We start from the raw sequence: 18,428 nt of genomic DNA, 5'->3' as shown, positions 1-18,428 counted from the left end.
GTCACTTTCCATTTCCTCTTCTTCCAAAGCCCCTCAGATCAGATCAGTCGCTCAGTCGTGTCCGACTCTTTGCGACCCCATAAACCACTATTTTGTCTCTCGGTTTTGCCTATTCTGGACATTTCATATAACTGCAATTATACAACGTGTGGTCTTTAGTGATTGGCTTTTTCACTTAGCATAACGTTTTTAAGGTACATTTTATGTTGTAGCAGAAACCAGTACTTCATTCTTTTTTTTATTGCCAATAAATAAATAATTTATTTCATGTGAATATAACACATTGTGTTCATCTTGTCATCAGATGGACAGTTGGGCTATTTCAATTTTTTGGTCATTATGAATAATGCTGCCATGAAGTTAAAGTTACATTTTTGTGTGGACATATGATTTCCATTCTCTTGGGTATGTACCTACAAGCAGACGTGCTAGGTCACGGATAACTCTATGTTTAACGTTTTGAGAAACTTCCAAACTGTTTTCAAAGTGGCTGCAGCAGTTTAGAATCTCACCAGAAACATATGAGAGTTCCAATTTCTCTACATTCTCACCAACACTTATTACTGTCTGTCTTTAGATTATATCTATACCCATGTGGCTTGGATTTGCATTTCCTAAAGGTCCGTCTAGTCAAGGCTATGGTTTTTCCAGTGGTCATGTATGGATGTGAGAGTTGGACTGTGAAGAAGGCTGAGTGCCCAAGAATTGATGCTTTTGAACTGTGGTGTTGAAGAAGACTCTTGAGAGTCCCATGGACTGCAAGGAGATCCAACCAGTCCATTCTAAAGGAGATCAGCCCTGGGATTTCTTTGGAAGGAATGATGCTAAAGTTGAAACTCCAGTACTTTGGCCACCTCATGCGAAGAGTTGACTCACTGGAAAAGACTCTGATGCTGGGAGGGATTGGGGGCAGGAGAAAAAGGGGACAACAGAGGATGAGATGGCTGGATGGCATCACCAACTCGATGGACGTGGGTTTGGGTGAACTCCGGGAGTTGGTGATGGACAGGGAGGCCTGGTGTGCTGTGATTCCTGGGGTTGCAAAGAGCTGGACACGACTGAATGACTGAACTGAACTGAAGTGAACTGAATGACTACTGATGTTGAGCATCTTTCCAAGTGCTTACTGACCTTTTGTATATTTCCTTAGGAGAAATGTTTAAGTTCTTTGCTCATCTTCTCAACTGGGTTATTTATCTTTTTTATTGTTGAGTCATACATGCTCTTTTGTATTCTTGGACACAAGTGCAAGTGATTTTTTTTTTTTTAAGTAAATCAGATTTTGTTACTCCTTCTGCTAATTCCCCATTATGTTTAGAATAAAATCCAAATTCTCACTCTGGCTTATAAGGTCCTACATGATTGTGCCACTTTCCCCCTCCCACGGTCCACTGTAGTCAGAGCAGTATTCTTTCTGCCCTTGAAACATAATAAACTCATTCATGTCTCAATACCATTGTAAGTATGTCACATCTGCCTGCTTGGAATTCTCTTTCCTTGCATGGCTTCTTTTTGTCATCAAATTAAAATATCAATCATCTTTTTGGACAATTTTTCCTAAAAAGAAAGTGTATCTGAAAAGCTCCCTCTCCACAAAAAGGAACAGTGAACTTTTGGGGATGATGGATATGTTCATTATCTTGATTAAGGTAATGGTTTCATGGAGAGATATATATATATATATATATATATATATATATGTCAAAACTTTTCGAACTGTATACTTTAAATATGTGCAACTTATTTTACTTCAATTATATTCAATAAAGCTGTTACACAAATCCTTTCACAGTTACTATTTTATTATACTTTATTTCCTTAGGAAAAATTGTTTATCTGAAATCATCTTGTTTATTTCTTGATTTAAATGTATATTGACTATCTCATCCCTCTAAAATTAAAGTGTCATGAGGGCACTTGATGAATGCTTTTCATCTTTGTAGCTACTGTATCCTCAGTTTGGCTCACAATTAGGTACTACAGAAATATTTGGCTAATTGAATGAATGAATCTGATAGAGGTTTAGAAATGAAACCCACAGACAACAGGAAGGGTGACTTTCTATTCTCTCAGATTTACCAGTACTTTTAGGAATGAGATTCTTACTATTTATTTTTATTACTCTTACTTATTTCTTACTCTTTATTAAGAGCTACCTCAAACTTTATCCTGGATGTTCTCCAACATCACGATCATCAGAAATATTGACTGTTAACTACTCTGTGGTACTATTCTAGTATTTTATGTATATTTGCCCATTAGTAGCAGTTATTTTAATAATAAGAGTATTATAATAATATAGCATATTACATAGTAATTATAATAAATACTAATAATTATGTTAATATAGAAAAACAGCAGCAGTAATACAATAAAAACACTTGTTTAGCATTTGGTGTTTGCTAGACATTATGTAAACATTTTGCCCAGGTAATCTCATTTATAAAGTAGGTATTCTTTTACAGATGAGGAATTTTGAGGTTTAGAGAGGTCAACTAACTGACCAAAAAGCCACACAGCTGGGAAAAGGCAGAGATGGACTTCAAATCTAAGTCTACCTAACATCTAAGCCCATGGTTTTTCCACTAAACTACAGAGCTGGTTAAGTATTTTTATGTAATATAATGTTACTCCAGCTGAAATACAAAGTTGGGATGTACACCTCAAGAATGATACTATTCAAACTCTGGAACAGTCCAGGAATAAGAGTAAGAGAGATGAGAAGCTAGTTGCCTGAGAATAAACCAAGCTATCTGAGCAAGGAAATTGTACTTTATGCCAAACTCCATATCTATCCTCAAGTGATGTTTAAATTCTTTCTGTTTCTGACTACTCTTGACTAGATGTTGGTTTTTTACCCTAGTTGCTGGCCCCTGATCCTCCTTTGCTTGTGAGTGAGGTTTACTGGTGAAGGTATGCTGACCATGGGAGATCTAGGTAAGCTCCCTTAGCAACTTGGGTTCCGACTTTACAAGCCTTTACCTTTAGTGCCAGGTGGCTGCAGGTTGTCTCCAGTCAAGGAACACCAGCCCACAGGGAAGATGTCACGGGAGTCGAAGCGGCACCAGTAGTCAAAGGCCCCTCGCCACCCATCGAAAGTGACAAGCACCTCTGAGCCCCGCACTTCCCCAATAGTGGCTGGGCAAATGAAATGAGGGTTCTTCCTGTCCACAGCTTCTAGCTTCATTCCCATTTTGAAGAAGTTGTGAGAAGGTGACGGTGGTTCCTAGATGAGAGACAAGAGATATAGACCTAGACACAAAGAGAGAGGCTATGTATGCCAAGAAACTGGTACTTCATTTGGATGATTAGAAAGTGCTATATAAGATTTACAATGGAACTTTAGACTTTCCTTTAAATGAACTTCAAAGTATACCAAAGTATTACTTTGTTAATTCTAATATTTTGACATCTTTGTTTCAGGTCTTTTTTTTTTTTCAAGAAATAAAAGGTAACAGACAAGGCTGAATCCTCCTTTGTGCCCTTCTCCATGAGTATTTTTATACTTTACTATTTGTGTGTGTGTGTGTATATATATGTAATTTGCACACTTTAAAATTTTATATAAATAGTATTATAGTGAACATATCATTCTACAACTTGCTTTTTTTGTTCAACACTATGTTTTTGAAATGTACCCATGATGTAAATTTAGCTCTAGTTTAACTGCTAATAGTACTCCATTATATCACAATTTATTTCCTCTCTTTTGACAGACATGCAATATTGTTTTGAATTGTTTACTATTTCAAAAGAGTTTTCACAGCCATTCTTACAGTTGTTTCTTTTTTCATATGTGGGACGATTTTTTTCAGTATGTATACCTAAGAGTAGAATTGTTGGGTTATAGGATGGATATATGGGCTTCCCTGATGGCTCAGATGGTAGAGAATCTGCCTACGATCCAGGAGACCCAGGTTCAATCCCTGGGTTGGGAAGATCCCCTGGAGAAGGGAATGGCTACCCACTCTAGTATTCTTGCCTGAAGAATTCATCTTCCACTTTATTAAATATTGTTAAACTGCCCTCCAAAACAGCTGTAAAACTGTGAACTCTCTCCAGTAGTGTAGCTAGTTTTGGGGTGCTGATTTGCAATGCAGTTGCATAGAGTTCCCAAAAGCTGTTGTATACTCTGTTACCCTTTGTCTTACTGTCTGATCCTGTACCAATAACACAGTCTTATTAAATGGGTATCTGGAAGAAAAAGTCCCCCTACTTTGTTATTGTTCACTATTGTTTTGGCTATTCTTTCTCCTCGATCTTTCATACGAAATAGATGGGGAAACAGTGTCAGACTTTATTTTTTGGGGCTCCAAAATCACTGCAGATGGTGACTGCAGCCATGAAATTAAAAGACGCTTACTCCTTGGAAGGAAAGTTATGACCAACCTAGATAGCATATTCAAAAGCAGAGACATTACTTTGCCAACAAAGGTCCATCTAGTCAAGGCTATGGTTTTTCCTGTGGTCATGGAGATCCAACCAGTCCATTCTAAAGGAGATCAGCCCTGAGATTTCTTTGGAAGGAATGATGCTAAAGCTGAAACTCTAGTACTTTGGCCACCTCATGTGAAGAGCTGATTCATTGGAAAAGACCCTGATGCTGGGAGAGATTGGGGGCAGGAGGAGAAGGGGACAACAGAGGATGAGATGGCTGGATGGCATCACCAACTCGATGGACGTGGGTTTGGGTGAACTCCGGGAGTTGGTGATGGACAGGGAGGCCTGGCGTGCTGCAATTCATGGGGTTGCAAAGAGTCGGACACGACTGAGTGACTGATCTGATCTTCAAGTTCCACAGGAAAATTCTATTTGTATTTTGATTGGAATCCCAGTGAATTTATAATTTGGGAAAAAATAACTTTTTATGTATGATATTGAGCCTTTCCTTCCATGAACATAGTATTTTCCATATGTTAAGTATTCTTTAATGGAGATTTCATCTTCAGTATAAGTTTAAAAGTTCCTTGTAAATATCTGATATTTTACTAACATTTTTCTAGCCATACTGTAACCTATTGCTATCTTAAAGAGTATCTTCAAAAATTTCATTTTCAAATCACTTGTTAAATAGGAATGACTTTATTTTTTAAAACTGATTTAGAATTGATGAAGAATTGATGCTTTTGAACTGTGGTGTTGGAGAAGACTCTTGAGAGTCCCTTGGACAGCAAAGAGATCCAACCAGTCCATCCTCAAGGAAATCAGTCCTAAATATTCACTGGAAGGACTGATGCTGAAGCTGAAACTCCAATACTTTGGCGTCCTGATGAGAACTGACTCATTTGAAAAGACCCTGATGCTGGGAAAAATTGAAGGCAGGAGGAGAAGGGGACGACAGAGGATGAGATGGTTGGGTGGCATCACCAGCTCAATGGACATGAGTTTGAGTAAACTCCGGGAGTCGGTGATGGGAGGCCTGGTGTGCTGCAGTCCATTGAGGTCCCAAAGAGTCGGATACGATTGAGCAACTGAACTGAACTGAATTGATTTATAACTGATTAGCTTATGCTGACTGATACTTTTTTGTCTTGCCTATTTGATTTATCAATTATTGAGAGATGTGTATTAAAATATCCTCTAACGAGTGTGGATTTTCTATGTAATTTTTTCCATGTAATTCTGTCAAATTTTGCTTTATCTATTTTGAGGCTATGTTTTTTAGGAGAATGTACAACTTTTATCTTCATAGTGATCTATTTTTTTTTAAAAATAATTAGATAGTAACTTCTTTAACGCTTTTTAGCACCAAAGTCTTTTTTGTCTAATTTTGGTACAATTAACACCAGCTTTATTTTGATAAAGGTTTGCCTGGTATATGTTTTATATTCTTTTATTTTTAACACCTTTGTGTCATATTACAGCAATGTCTCTTATAAACAGCATGCAGCAAGATTTAAAAACAATCTGATCTATGTCTGACTAAACTGATGAGTTTAATTTCTCATAACTGATGTATTAAATTTATTATAATTATCATTTCTAAATATCATTTCTATTTAACTTGATTTCTCAAGTTGTACCTTTAACTTCTTTTTTCTCCTTAACAATCAACTGAATTTTCTTCCCTTTTCCCCTTTCCATTGATTCAGATGTTAATCATTCTATATTTAATCTTTTGGTGGATCCCCTTCAGATCATAACTGTACAGCTGACATAATTAAGTCTAAAATTCATCCTTAATTAAACAACACTAGGACCTCTGAATATTTAAATTACTCCTGAGTTAACAGGTGTTGGATAATTTAGTTCCACACTGTTATACTGCCAACTGATCACTTTTGCTACTATAACTGGTTTATACAGTTACAGGCAATGATTGTTTAGTTATACTCACATGCTAACCTATCTTTCCCTAGCACTACATTTTACATCTCATTCTTACTTTCCAGGTTCAATTATCTTCTTCTTGAAACATACTCTTCAATTGTTCTTTCAGTGAATATATTTATATTAGTTTGCTGAAAATGTCTTGATTTTGCATTCATTCTGAAATAACAGTAGAATTAGATATAAAATTCTAGGTGGACAACTATTTTTTTCTTAATTCTTTTAAAGTATTATTCTATTATCTTTTGCCTTGTACTACTGCTGTCAAGAAATGTGTTGTCAGCCTAACTGCAGTGCCTTTGAAGGTTCAGTCTGCATTGTGAAAGTTGCAGATATGGAGAGCTTGCTGTACTACACCATTTTATATAAGAGAGTTGAGTGTGTGTGGATCTTTGTATTCAGGGGTTCCTGTAACCAGTCCCCCATAGATACTGAGGATGACTGTATTCTGTGTGATTATTTGCTCAGATTTTTTGACTTCAGTTATTCCACAATGTTTTAAAGTATACATTTGTGTTTATCACACATTCTGGAAAATTCTGTCATTATCTTTTCAAATATTGACTCTTTTTTATTCTGGAATTCATGTTCAGCATGTATCGGACCTTCTAATATTATTATCTTTATCTTTTCTCTTTAATATTTTCCATCTCTTCATCTCTCTGTATTGCACTCTGAAGAAATTCCTCACACATGTCTTAAAGTTAATTCTTATCTAGGTCTAAGTTGCCTAATCACCTATCTAAGATTTTTATTTTATTTTTAATTTTTAAAAGATTTTTAAATTTAAATGGTTTCATTTTAGATATTCAATTTGCTTTTTTAAACTCTGTCTTTAAAAAATAGAGGTTTGTACTTTTCTCATTTTAAAATTCCTTTTTATTCTTTAATCATTTTCAAATACTTTATTTAAAATTTCTATCTGATGTTTCTATTATCTGAAACTCCTTGAGGTTACAGTCTTACTGTTTGTTGTGTCTACTGATGTTTCATCATGAAGGATTTGCTTTGAGAGTTTTGAGGGCTCTGTGATTATGAACTGAACTGAACTGATTTTCAATGGTACTTCACTTTTGGGACTTCTATGACATCTGGGTTGAAAACAACCAAACCCTCTAGAGAGGTTTTGGGTTTCCTTCTGCCAGGCACTCAGAAATATCCCTCTACAATTTTGGAGTTCTGAGACAACACGGACACTATATCTGAACCTTGGATTTCCATGGGGGAAAGCTTTTATCAGAAGAATGACTCAGTTCCCCTACCCACGGCCCAGGCAGAGACTCTTCCTCGTCTTTTCACTGAGGAGTAAACATTTGAGGGATCCATTTGTTTTTTCATGTGGCTGTCCCAGGTCCATTTTCTGCCTTGCATGGGCCCAAGGCTTCAACTTCTATCTAACTCTAGTTGTTAAAAGACAAGGTCCTTAAAAAGTAAGACTGGTAAAGCCCGTTAAGGCATCAGCACGTTCAGTATACCTAACACTCTGGTTTTCCTTCTTCATTTTGGCCTTGGAGAATTCTCTTAATTCCTAGTAAGATCAGTAAAGCATTTAAAAGAATACTTGTTGGCCCCTACCTCCCACCATTTTGAGGTACTCTCCAGTGGAAGGATTTCAAATTGCCCAGTATACTGTATTCTGGGAACCATGGTGCTCTCAGGTTTTAGACTTAAATGGCATCATGTTATGCTAAGTCGCTTCAGTCACATCTGACTCTTTGCAACCCCAAGGACTGTAGCCTGCCAGGCTTCTGTCTATGGGATTCTCCAGGGAAGAATACTGGAGTGGGCTGCCATTTCCTTCTCCAGGGGATCTTCCCAACCCAGGGATCGAATCTAGATCTCTTACATCTCCTGCATTGGCAGGAGGGTTCTTTACCACAGTGCCACCTGAAAAGCCCAAATGGCAGCACAAGTAGTGCTAATTCAGTCTCCTTTATAGTAACTGCAACCTCATGAAAGATCAACTGAGAGGAGACTGACTGCCTTTTCCCTTGAAAAACCAGGAAAAACAAATACAGGTTTTTAATTCCTGTTCTACCACTTACTAGTCAGTCATGTGATCTGGGGCAAGCTCCTTATTTGAGTGTTTTGTTTCCTTAACTACTAAAGCAAAATAATAATTCTTGCTTCATAAAGTTAACTGTGGGTATTACATGAGACAGTGTATATAAAACCCAAACATACTGCAGGCACTTAAAAAATACTCTCATTCCTTCCTCTCTGTTTAGAAGATGGACATTATGGAATTCCATAAGAATAGCCTTTAGATTTATATTACATTTTATATGTTTTACTAACAAAAAATGTTTAATTTCTTAATAACCCTGTGAGGTAGACAGAAATCCACATTACAGATGAGGTCAAAACTTGTTATTAGAAGAGAAATAAGAAATCCCCAAACCCAGAAATCCTACCTTACAATCTAGTATTTCTCTGGGGATAATTGCTGCTTCATAAGGCACTTTAAAAATCCTTCTGCTGAACTAGTTTCTGAAAACGCATCCTCAGGCCATAAATATAATACAGACATCAGAGGCTCGGTAATTGAAAGGATGTACACATTTGACCTTAAGTAATTTGGAGCTGGTGATAGCTGAGGAATACCGTACCTTGTGGAAAATCCTGATGGGAGCCATCTCTGCTCCATTTAGCGTCTTCAAAAGGAACATGGGCCAAGAGGAAGCATTCAGCCGAAATCCTGCAGCAAACATAACGGGCAACAGATAAAAAATACATCTCAAAGGGAATTGCGATACCAAGTTTTCCCTTGGGAATCCAGCTACTCCTGCCACAACCTATGCTGTGATAGTTACAGACTGTTAGGAAAGGACTTAAAGGTTAAGCAGAGAAAATGCCTCATTAGACAGATGAGAAAATGAGGCACGTAAGAGGGAATGTAACTTGCTCAAGGTAATATTGCAAAGGTAGTAGTAAAGTCCCCAACCAAGTTTTCTGACACCAAGACAAGTATTATAGAATGTACATCATAATGCCTGAAAAGTTTCCTTGAAAAATCCAAAATAGATGTGTGATAGGAATAACAAATACTTAGAAATGATCTAGACAGTCTAGTGTGAAAGGGGATATAATAATCTCTTAAGAAACCAAATATGTCTGATAAATCCAATATACAAGTAAAACTTTTTAGTTTATCTCAATATAAATACGCTTTCACTCTCTCACTTTCTCTTTTCCCCTCTCTCACACATATACAGAATACAAAAAACTTTTGGATATTCATTTTTACTTAACGAAGGATCAGGCTTCATGAGGAAGATGAAAGGGGTCATTTTATTAAAAAATATTCATTTTCCAAAAGAGTCAAAGGAAGCCTAGAGAGGTTAATTGTCCATTGTCATTCCTCAATGACAAGTCATTGGAAAAGATCCTGATGTTGGGAAAGACTGAAGGCAAAAGGAGAAAGGGAAAGCAGAGGACGAGATGGTTAGATAGCATCACCGACTAAATGGACATGAATTTTAGCAAACTCTGGATGACAATGGAGAACAAAGGAGCCTGGTGTGCTATAGTCCATAGGGTTGCAAACAGTTGGACATGACTTAGTGACTGAGTAACGACAAGTCAAGAATATACTATTTAATTAATAAATTGTAAAAATAAGATCATTATCATATTTTCCAATTAGAGCTCCAAGTGCTCTCTTCAATTTGGCTTCAACCTTCTACTTGAGATACCAAAATCTAGTGCCTTTTGATAGTCTCCCAGTCAACCTCAGCTCTCCTGTTCCTGACAAAGGACAGACAGGCTGAACCACAGCTGCACAGCTGGAAACAGCAACAACAATATCTGATTACTGTGTACTTCACTGTGAGCCAGATACTGTGCTGGGCACTTTCTACTGGTTATCTAATTTAATCCTCAAGACAACTAGTGAGGTAGAAATTATCTTCATTTTATAGATGAGAAGAGAGGTATAAAGTAAACTGCTTAAATTTCAAAGTGAACAAATGGCAAAGAAAGGACTGAAACCCAGGCAATCTGACTGCCGAGCCCATGCTCTTACCCACTATGCTAAACTATCAATGTGCATGGGAGATGGAAAGGAAGAAGCAGCTTTGGGATTAAGTGTTAATTAAGAGCTATAATTAAATTAAAGGGGGGTGTGAGAAGAGAGAAAAAAATGGAAATAAGAAAAGAGGTACTACCCCACATGATCTAAATGCTTAGTCTCAAAGCTGGCTAGGCTAAATGGGGTTTCCCAAGGTCAGAAGACTTCCCGGGATAGCTCATTCTTATCAACAGTGGAGACAGCAATTTGTACACTCCTGTCAAACTGCTACCACTTCCGTTTTTGCCTGCCTAGCCTTTTTACCTTTTGCAAACACCCCCTACCCCGCTCCAAACCCTGATTTCAGGTGATTTGGTGGGGATGTCTACAGTGGGCTCTACCTACCTACCTGGTTATGGAATCCAAGATAACGCCATTTAAGAGCATCACATTCCCTTTAGACCAAAAGTATGTTATGTATGTCCCAAACTGGTTCAACTGTTTTCTGATATGATATGCATGTTGAAGAGCTTTTCTTTCTCTGAGATCATATTTGTAAGGGTGTTTGTAGATTTGGCACCGCTAACTAGAGAACATAACTGAGAATAAAGCCAACTCAGAGCAGAAGATGGAGAGACATGAGAGTATTTAAAACAACTCTCCTTAGGTCAGGAAAGGGTTGGAGCAAGCCAAACCCAGAGCAGATCTGCCATGAATAGTTCACTACACCTAAGAATAAGGCACAGCAAGGCACAGCTGTTCTAGAGAAATGTTCCCTGCACCTTTGTAAAACGGGGGAATAGGGAGGAGTGACTACACAATTAGAAAATTCAGATTCATGCCCTCAGTTCTCAACAACTAGAATGCCTCACCATGTGATTCCCAATTCAACTTTTCAGAAGTGGGTTTCTGAGAGGCTTCTATCTCACCTGGTACCTGAGCTAAGGAAAAAAAAAAAATCCTCTCATTCTGGAAACCCTTATTATAATAATAGCTAATATGTATTGAATGCTTATCATGTACTACTTTACAGGTACCTTCTCTCAGGATATTTCAAATAATACCATGAGAAGTACACTATCATTATCCCTAGTTTGCAAATGATGAAAGAGAAACTCAAGGGAAGTAGTTCATCTCAGGTAGTAAGTGGTGGAAACAGATTCTACTATATAAGGGTCTTACTCCAAACCTCATGTTATTAACTATGTTTCCCTACCTCCTAGCAAGCTTCTTCAAGAGTATAAGGGCACAACAGAAATGCTGCCGAACCAATTACTGAGTACTTTATCCCCCAACCCCCTGGTTCTCTTTCACTATACCATGCTACTTCCCACAAAAAACATTTATTATGCTCATATTATGTGCTAGCCTCCAAGTGCTAAGTACTTGTAAACGGGCTATCTCATTTAATCACTTCTACAGCTCTGTGAATTTGGTATGAGAAAAGCAGCACTGGTTTTGGATCCAGGCTGCCTAGATTCAAATTCAGCTCTGCTACTTAGCTGGTATGTGATATCTGGGAAATAATAAGGTCCCTTACTGGCTTTAGTTTCCTCAACAAAAAAGTGGGATAAGACTAGTAACTACTTCAGTGGGTTGTTTTAAGGATTAAAATAAGTTAATATAAACACATGTGAAGCACTTAAAAAGATACCTGGTATATAATAAGTATTAAATAAATGCTGGCTTTTATTTTGACTCTTATAGACAAAAGACTGAGCTAGTCAATAGCAGAGCAGGATTTAAACTGCATTCTTCTGTCTTCAGAGCCTTCATTATTAATCAGCACGTTAATGTCTTCAAGCATTTAATCATTCAGTTCTACCATGCTATCTCTCTTGCTAAGAGTTGGAGTTGTACATTTGTGCAAGAAGGAAAAGGAAAAAACAATAATTTGAGGGTCTCCTAAAATTAAACAATGGCATGCAAGAAACAGGCCAGGTGGTAAGAAATCTGAACCTCTGAAGTGGGAGCACCTCAGTATCTGGCCACTGGCTCTCTCTTCTTTGGTCTGTACTCCTTTCCCATCAACGGTGACTGCCAACTTATATCTCTAACCCAAACCTCTGTTCTGAGCTTCATGCTCATATTTTCAACCGCCTTATTCTATAATTCTTAGATGCCAAGAAATCTCAAAATTAGTGAGTCTAAAACAAAACTCTTGATTTTACAACCCCCTTTCCTCTAGTCACCTCATCTTGGTTAACAGTACGAGTTATTTAAACCCAGGTTCTGAGACCAAACTTATGGGGCTTCCCTGGTGGCTCAGAATGTAAAGCATCTTCTGCCTGCAATGCAGGAGACCTGGGTTTGATCCCCAGGTCGGGAAGATCCCCTGGAGAAGGAAATAGCAACCCACTCCAGTACTCTTGCCTGGAAAATTCATGGACGGAGAAGCCTGGTAGGCTACAGCCCACGGGGTCGCAAAGAGTTGGACACGACTGAGCGACTTCACTTTTACTTTTCTGAGACCAAAAAGCCTGGAAGTTACTCTTGGTTCTTCCATTTCTACTGCCTCTCAAATACAATTAATCAGCAAGTACTGATGGCCCTTACATCGAATGTATCCTAAATTGAACCATTCCTTGCCATTCTGTATTTCTCCCCCACTAACGCCCTAATCTAAGCCACAGTCAGGCTCTGTCCATCCTACGACAACAGCTTTTTAACCACTCTGCTTCTATTTTTGCCTCCCTACTGTCTATCTTCCACACAGCAATCAGAATGATATGGTTATATTTCTAAAAATATAAATCAGATCACATCACTCTTATGCTTACATCTTATACCACAAAATAAATCTAAAGTCTTTATGTATTTAACAAAACTTACAAGATCTGGAACTTGCTTGCGTCTTATAATTCATCTCTCTCTCCCCTACCCTTTGAGTACCGGTCTTCCTATTTTCCAAGCACACCAAGCTGTGTCCCTCTGCCTCCAACGCCCTTTCCTTTTCTCAAATCTTGTATTAGTTCTTTGCTAACCTCCTCAGAGTGGCATTCCTAGACTACTCTACCTCAAATAGCCTCCTAGATTCTGCACCTTATTATCCTTAGCTTTCATCAGCTAAGGATAATTTTCTTTTTTCCATGTAATGTGTTTTTTCTAACCAGAATATAAGCTCCATAAAAGTTTTACTAAGCAAAGGAAAAAAATCTCCACTTATTAAATGGGTGCTAGGAAATGCTTTATCATGTTATCTCATTTAATCCTCACAAAAACCATGTGTGGCAGAGTTTATTAATGATCTGGCAGGTCAGGCACCTGAAACTGAAGGTTACAAGTCAAGGTAAAGCAACTTACCATTGGCCACACAACTAAACTAGTAAGTGGCTGGGGTAATATTATAAAGCCAGGTCTCCAATTCTAACCCCAGGCATTTGCGAGTGTTCTGTGCTTACCTAAGCTTTCTTTTACAAATATTTATAAACAAACAGTTCCAAAGAACTTTCAGATGCTCCCAAGACTGTTGGACTACTGAATAAATTAAGGTTTGTCTGTTTAAACAGTGATCTGAGCGAGCTCTGGACTTGAGTGTAGATACTCAGGCTAGAATCTAATCGCAGTTCATGCCCTCTGGTGGCAGGTAACAGAACAGCACTCGTACCAGGAAGCACATGTACATGTGTACATGTATGTAAAGCTCCTCTGGGAGGAGAAAATGATTTGAGAATCATCTTGACAGTTATAGAGTCTAAAGCTCCTCTAAGTTATTAGACTCTATGGCTCTCAAGATGATTCCTAAATCATTTTTCTCCTTCCAGAGGAGCTCTACATACATGTACAAACACAAATACATGTCGAGAAACATGCCACTCACTCGCTCATAACCCTGGACAACTCACTTCGCTTTCCCTGTTTCTGTATTTGTCAGCTGATGACACAACTAAAGCAGTGCTTCCAAACTGAGTTTGGGTGGGCTAAACCTAAATTAGGAGAAGGCGACGGCACCCCACTCCAGCACTCTTGCCTGAAAATCCCATGGACGGAGGAGCCTGGTGCACTGCAGTCCATGGGGTCGCTAAGGGTCGGACAGGACTGAGTGACTTCACTTTCACGCATTGGAGAAGGAAATGGCAACCCACTCCAGTGTTCTTGCCTGGAGAATCCCAGAGACGGGGGAGCCTGGTGGGCTGCCGTCCATGGGGTCGCACAGAGTCGGACATGACTGAAGCAACTTAGCAGCAGCAGCAGCAGCAAACCTAAATTATACCTCAAGAGTGAGAGAAGTGAGAGCTGGGGGAGAGAGACGCTGAACAAACTCTCTTCCCTGAGTAAGAAGTGAATGTTCAGCCAGGTTGGATTTGGGAAGGACTGCTAGAATTCCTTTTGGTTCTGCCAGGATGCTGTCACCACTTTGCTACTCCACTCTCATATACACACTCAAACACAAGTTAATACAGATTTATTTAATTGGGGGTGGTTGTGACTAGTCTTGAGATAAGTGTAGGTAAAGATGGGTCTGGCATTATTCAATGTCAGGGGCCTTTCTGCAGAGAAGAGAGTTCAGTGAATATTTTTAAAATTACCTTTATCACATAAGTATTTAAGATACTGTAATTAAAGTTACTTCTCTCTAAAATTTTACCCCTTCCATCAATTTCTAGAAATAGAGTTCAAATTTCCATAACCATAAGTGAGATGCGCATCTTTTAAAACCCCCCTTTCCACTGACAGACTCCGGAGGTTACTGACCATATGAGAAGACTGACTAGTGTTGGGAATATAAAAGAGCTCAAGTCAATGTCCCCTACACACCAGGGTATGTGATCAAGTTTGCTGAACAGGTAGTTTATACTGAGATCCTGACACAATTGACTAGGGGCCTCACTAGAGGCCAGCTCTGATATAGACTGCTGCTACTAAGTCGCTTCAGTCGTGTCTGACTCTGTGCGGCCCCACAGACGGCAGCCCACCAGGCTCCCCCGTCCCTGGGACTCTCCAGGCAAGAACACTGGAGTGGGTTGCCATTTCCTTCTCCAATGCATGAAAGTGAAAGTGAAGTCACTCAGTCCTGTCCGACTCTTAGCGACCCCATGGACCACAGCCTTCCAGGCTCCTCTGTCCATGGGATTTTCCAGGCAAGAGTACTGGAGTGGGGTGCCATTGCCTTCTCTGCTGATATAGACTAGGGACTCTCAATCTTGAATACTGGAATCCCCTGGGGAGCACTAAAGAACACATTATCCTACCCCCAGAAATTCAGATTTAATTGATATGAGGTAAGGCCTCACCCTAAAGGAGATCAGTCCTGGGTGTTCATTGGAAGGACTGATGTTGGAGCTGAAACTCCAATACTTTGGCCACCTGAAGCAAAGAGCTGACTCACTGGAAAAGACCCTGATGCCGGGAAAGATTGAGGGCAGGAGAAGGGGACGACAGAGGATGAGATGGTTGAACTGCATCACCAACTGGATGGACATGGGTTTGGGTGAACTGCAGGAGTTGGTGATGGACAGGGAGGCCTGGCGTGCTGTGGTTAATGGGGTTGCAAAGAGTCGGACATGACTGAGCAACTGAACTGAAGGCCTAGGCAGTGAAATTTTTGAGAGCTGCGTAGGTAGTTCTAACTGGCAGCCATGTTTGAGAATTAGTGATCCATACGGTCCTGTTTAGAAGAAATAACCTCAGACTAAGTATAGAATGGACCATTAAAACAAGGGGATGTGAGGAAAAGATTGACATTATCTGAGAATCATTCTACCTTTTCACCTGGAGGACTATGCAATGTTCCTATTTGAACAGAACACACATACTTATACACACACACACACACAAACCACACAAGATTTTAATAGAGAATAATGGTCTCAAGAGCAATGCTTCCCAAATATAAACCAGCTGTGTCAGAGTCTCGGGAGAGCCATTTTACCATGCAGAATCCCAAGCCCCATTACCTAGAGATTCTGACTCAGGAACTCTGGGGAGAGGTCCAGAGGAGGCCTGGGGAACATGAACACACACACATATATACATGTAATTATATTCATAATTTAAAGTTTTTTATTTTGAAAAATTTTAAACCTAGAGAAAAGTAGCAAAAACAGTACAGGAACAAATTATGCACCCTTCACCTGGTTCAACAACTAAATAATACTTCACCACAGTTGCTTTCCATCTAGCCACAGTTTTCCTCTGAACTATGTGAAAGTTAGAGACATCATGATACTTCACCTCTATATATGTCAGGACATGTGTCCTGACAACAAGGACATTCTCCTTTAAAACTGCAATATTATCTTATCCAAGAAATTTAATTAAAAGTATTCTCAAATGTCCCCGAATCTTTATAGCTATTTCATTTTAAAATACACCACGGATTACATATTGTATTTGGTTGTCATATTTCTTTAGTCTCCTTTAATCTACAATAGTTCAGTTGCCTTTTGTTTTTCACGAAATTACTACTTTTGAAGAGTCTGAGCTGTTTTACAGAATGTCCCAAAATTTGGATTTCTTTCTGATTGTTTCCTTATGATTACATTCATGCTAAATAGTTTTGACAAAAATACTACACAAGTGATGTTGAGTACTTCTCACTTCATTGGTCTGATCAATGATGATACTAAATTTGATCACTTGTTAAGGAATGATTGACAGATTTCTTTATTGTAATCCCCCCTTATAATTAATAGATAATCAGTGGGGGAAAACTTCAGGACTATGTGAATATCCTATTCTCCAATAAGCTTTTTTTTAGCATTCATTGATTGTCTTGGCCTGAATTCATTAAAATGGTGACTGACAAAATGCTAACTTTCTATCATTTTTAATATTTATTAGTTGATATTCTGCAAAGGACTTTCTCTGCAACTTTCTTTTTCTAGTGTTTCACTAGGGACCCACGGTGCTACTACATTGTATTTTAATTTTTATTATTCTTTTTGATGGTTTTATTTTTCCAGTTTTGGTTAGTTGAAGTCTCTTTAGGCTGGCTCCTATATCCTTTTGATATGTACCCATCATTCTTTGAAACTGTTTCCTGGCAAAATAAGATGTTCCAGATTCACCTGTTGCTCAGTCTTGAAATCAGCCATTGCTTCAAGGAGCCATGATTCCTTTAAGTGGAGAATGGGATTTAGAAATCAACTAATTTGGAAATTTAGAAATCAACTCCTCACATTGCTGCTGAGGAGTCATTGTTTCTAGGCCTTTCAATAGATAGAGCTTGGGACATATACATACATACACGTATACATGTACCATCTTGGAATATATACATATACACATGTAAACATGTATATGTTCTAAGGGAATATGTATTATATGTTAATATATATGCATATTTTAATATATATAATTATAGATTTATATACCTATTTTAAGTAGAGTTCATAACATACCTTCAATTCAAATCCTACACTGCAAGGTTCTTCATCTTCTCCTATTACATATTTTGTATCTTATTTACTCATTACATTTATCTTCAACACACACAAAATAGTTTCAGATTATTATGGTGAAACCACTAACATTATTTTTAAAAAAAGTCAGAATTTTCCTTTGAAATATGTCCCAATGAGGGTGTACTGTAAGGGTTCTGATTGTTGGAATTTTTTCAATGTGGCTATGGTAATCATTTGATACAGAGTTCAATTTGTTCCTGTTTATCAAGTTTCAGTTCAGTTCAGTTCACTCAGTCGTGTCCGACTCTTTGCGACCCCATGAATTGCAGCATGCCAGGCCCCTCTGGCCATCACCAACTCCCAGAGTTCACTCAAACTCACATCCATCGAGTAGGTGATGCCATCCAGCCTTCTCATCCTCTGTGGTCCCCTTTTCCTCCTGCCCTCAATCCCTCCCAGCATCAGAGTCTTTTAGAATGAGTCAACTCTTCGCATGAGGTGGCCAAAGTACTGGAGTTTCAGCTTTAGCATCAGTCCTTCCAAAGAACACCCAGGACTGATCTCCTTTAGAATGGACTGGTTGGATCTCCTTGCAGTCCAAGGGACTCTCAAGAGTCTTCTCCAACACCACACTTCAAAAGCATCAATTCTTCGGCGCTCAGCTTTATTCACAGTCCAACTCTCACATCCATACATGACTACTGGAAAAACCACAGCCTTGACTAGACGGACCTTTGTTGGCA

At 38.6% G+C, this 18,428-nt stretch overlaps 1 protein-coding gene across 10 annotated transcripts in view; it reads right to left on the bottom strand.

Moving 5' to 3' along the window:
• The window catches only part of SCMH1 (sex comb on midleg homolog 1 (Drosophila)), a 166,284-nt gene that overhangs the window by 89,819 nt on the left and 58,037 nt on the right, over positions 1-18,428 (bottom strand). For all 10 annotated transcript variants that reach the window (XM_010862680.1, XM_010862681.1, XM_010862682.1 and 7 more), the window contains 2 exons: positions 8,940-9,028; positions 2,983-3,226 (listed from right to left, as the gene is read on the bottom strand). In XM_010862680.1, coding sequence (XP_010860982.1) covers positions 2,983-3,226; positions 8,940-9,028 — 333 coding nt within the window. The remainder of the gene's footprint in view (positions 1-2,982; positions 3,227-8,939; positions 9,029-18,428) is intronic.

This window comes from Bison bison, unplaced genomic scaffold, assembly GCF_000754665.1.
Source record: "Bison bison bison isolate TAMUID 2011002044 unplaced genomic scaffold, Bison_UMD1.0 scf7180017864484, whole genome shotgun sequence".
NCBI lineage: Eukaryota > Metazoa > Chordata > Mammalia > Artiodactyla > Bovidae > Bison > Bison bison.
The sequence above is the reverse complement of the archived record's forward strand: the minus strand, read 5'-3'. Positions and strand labels throughout refer to the sequence as shown.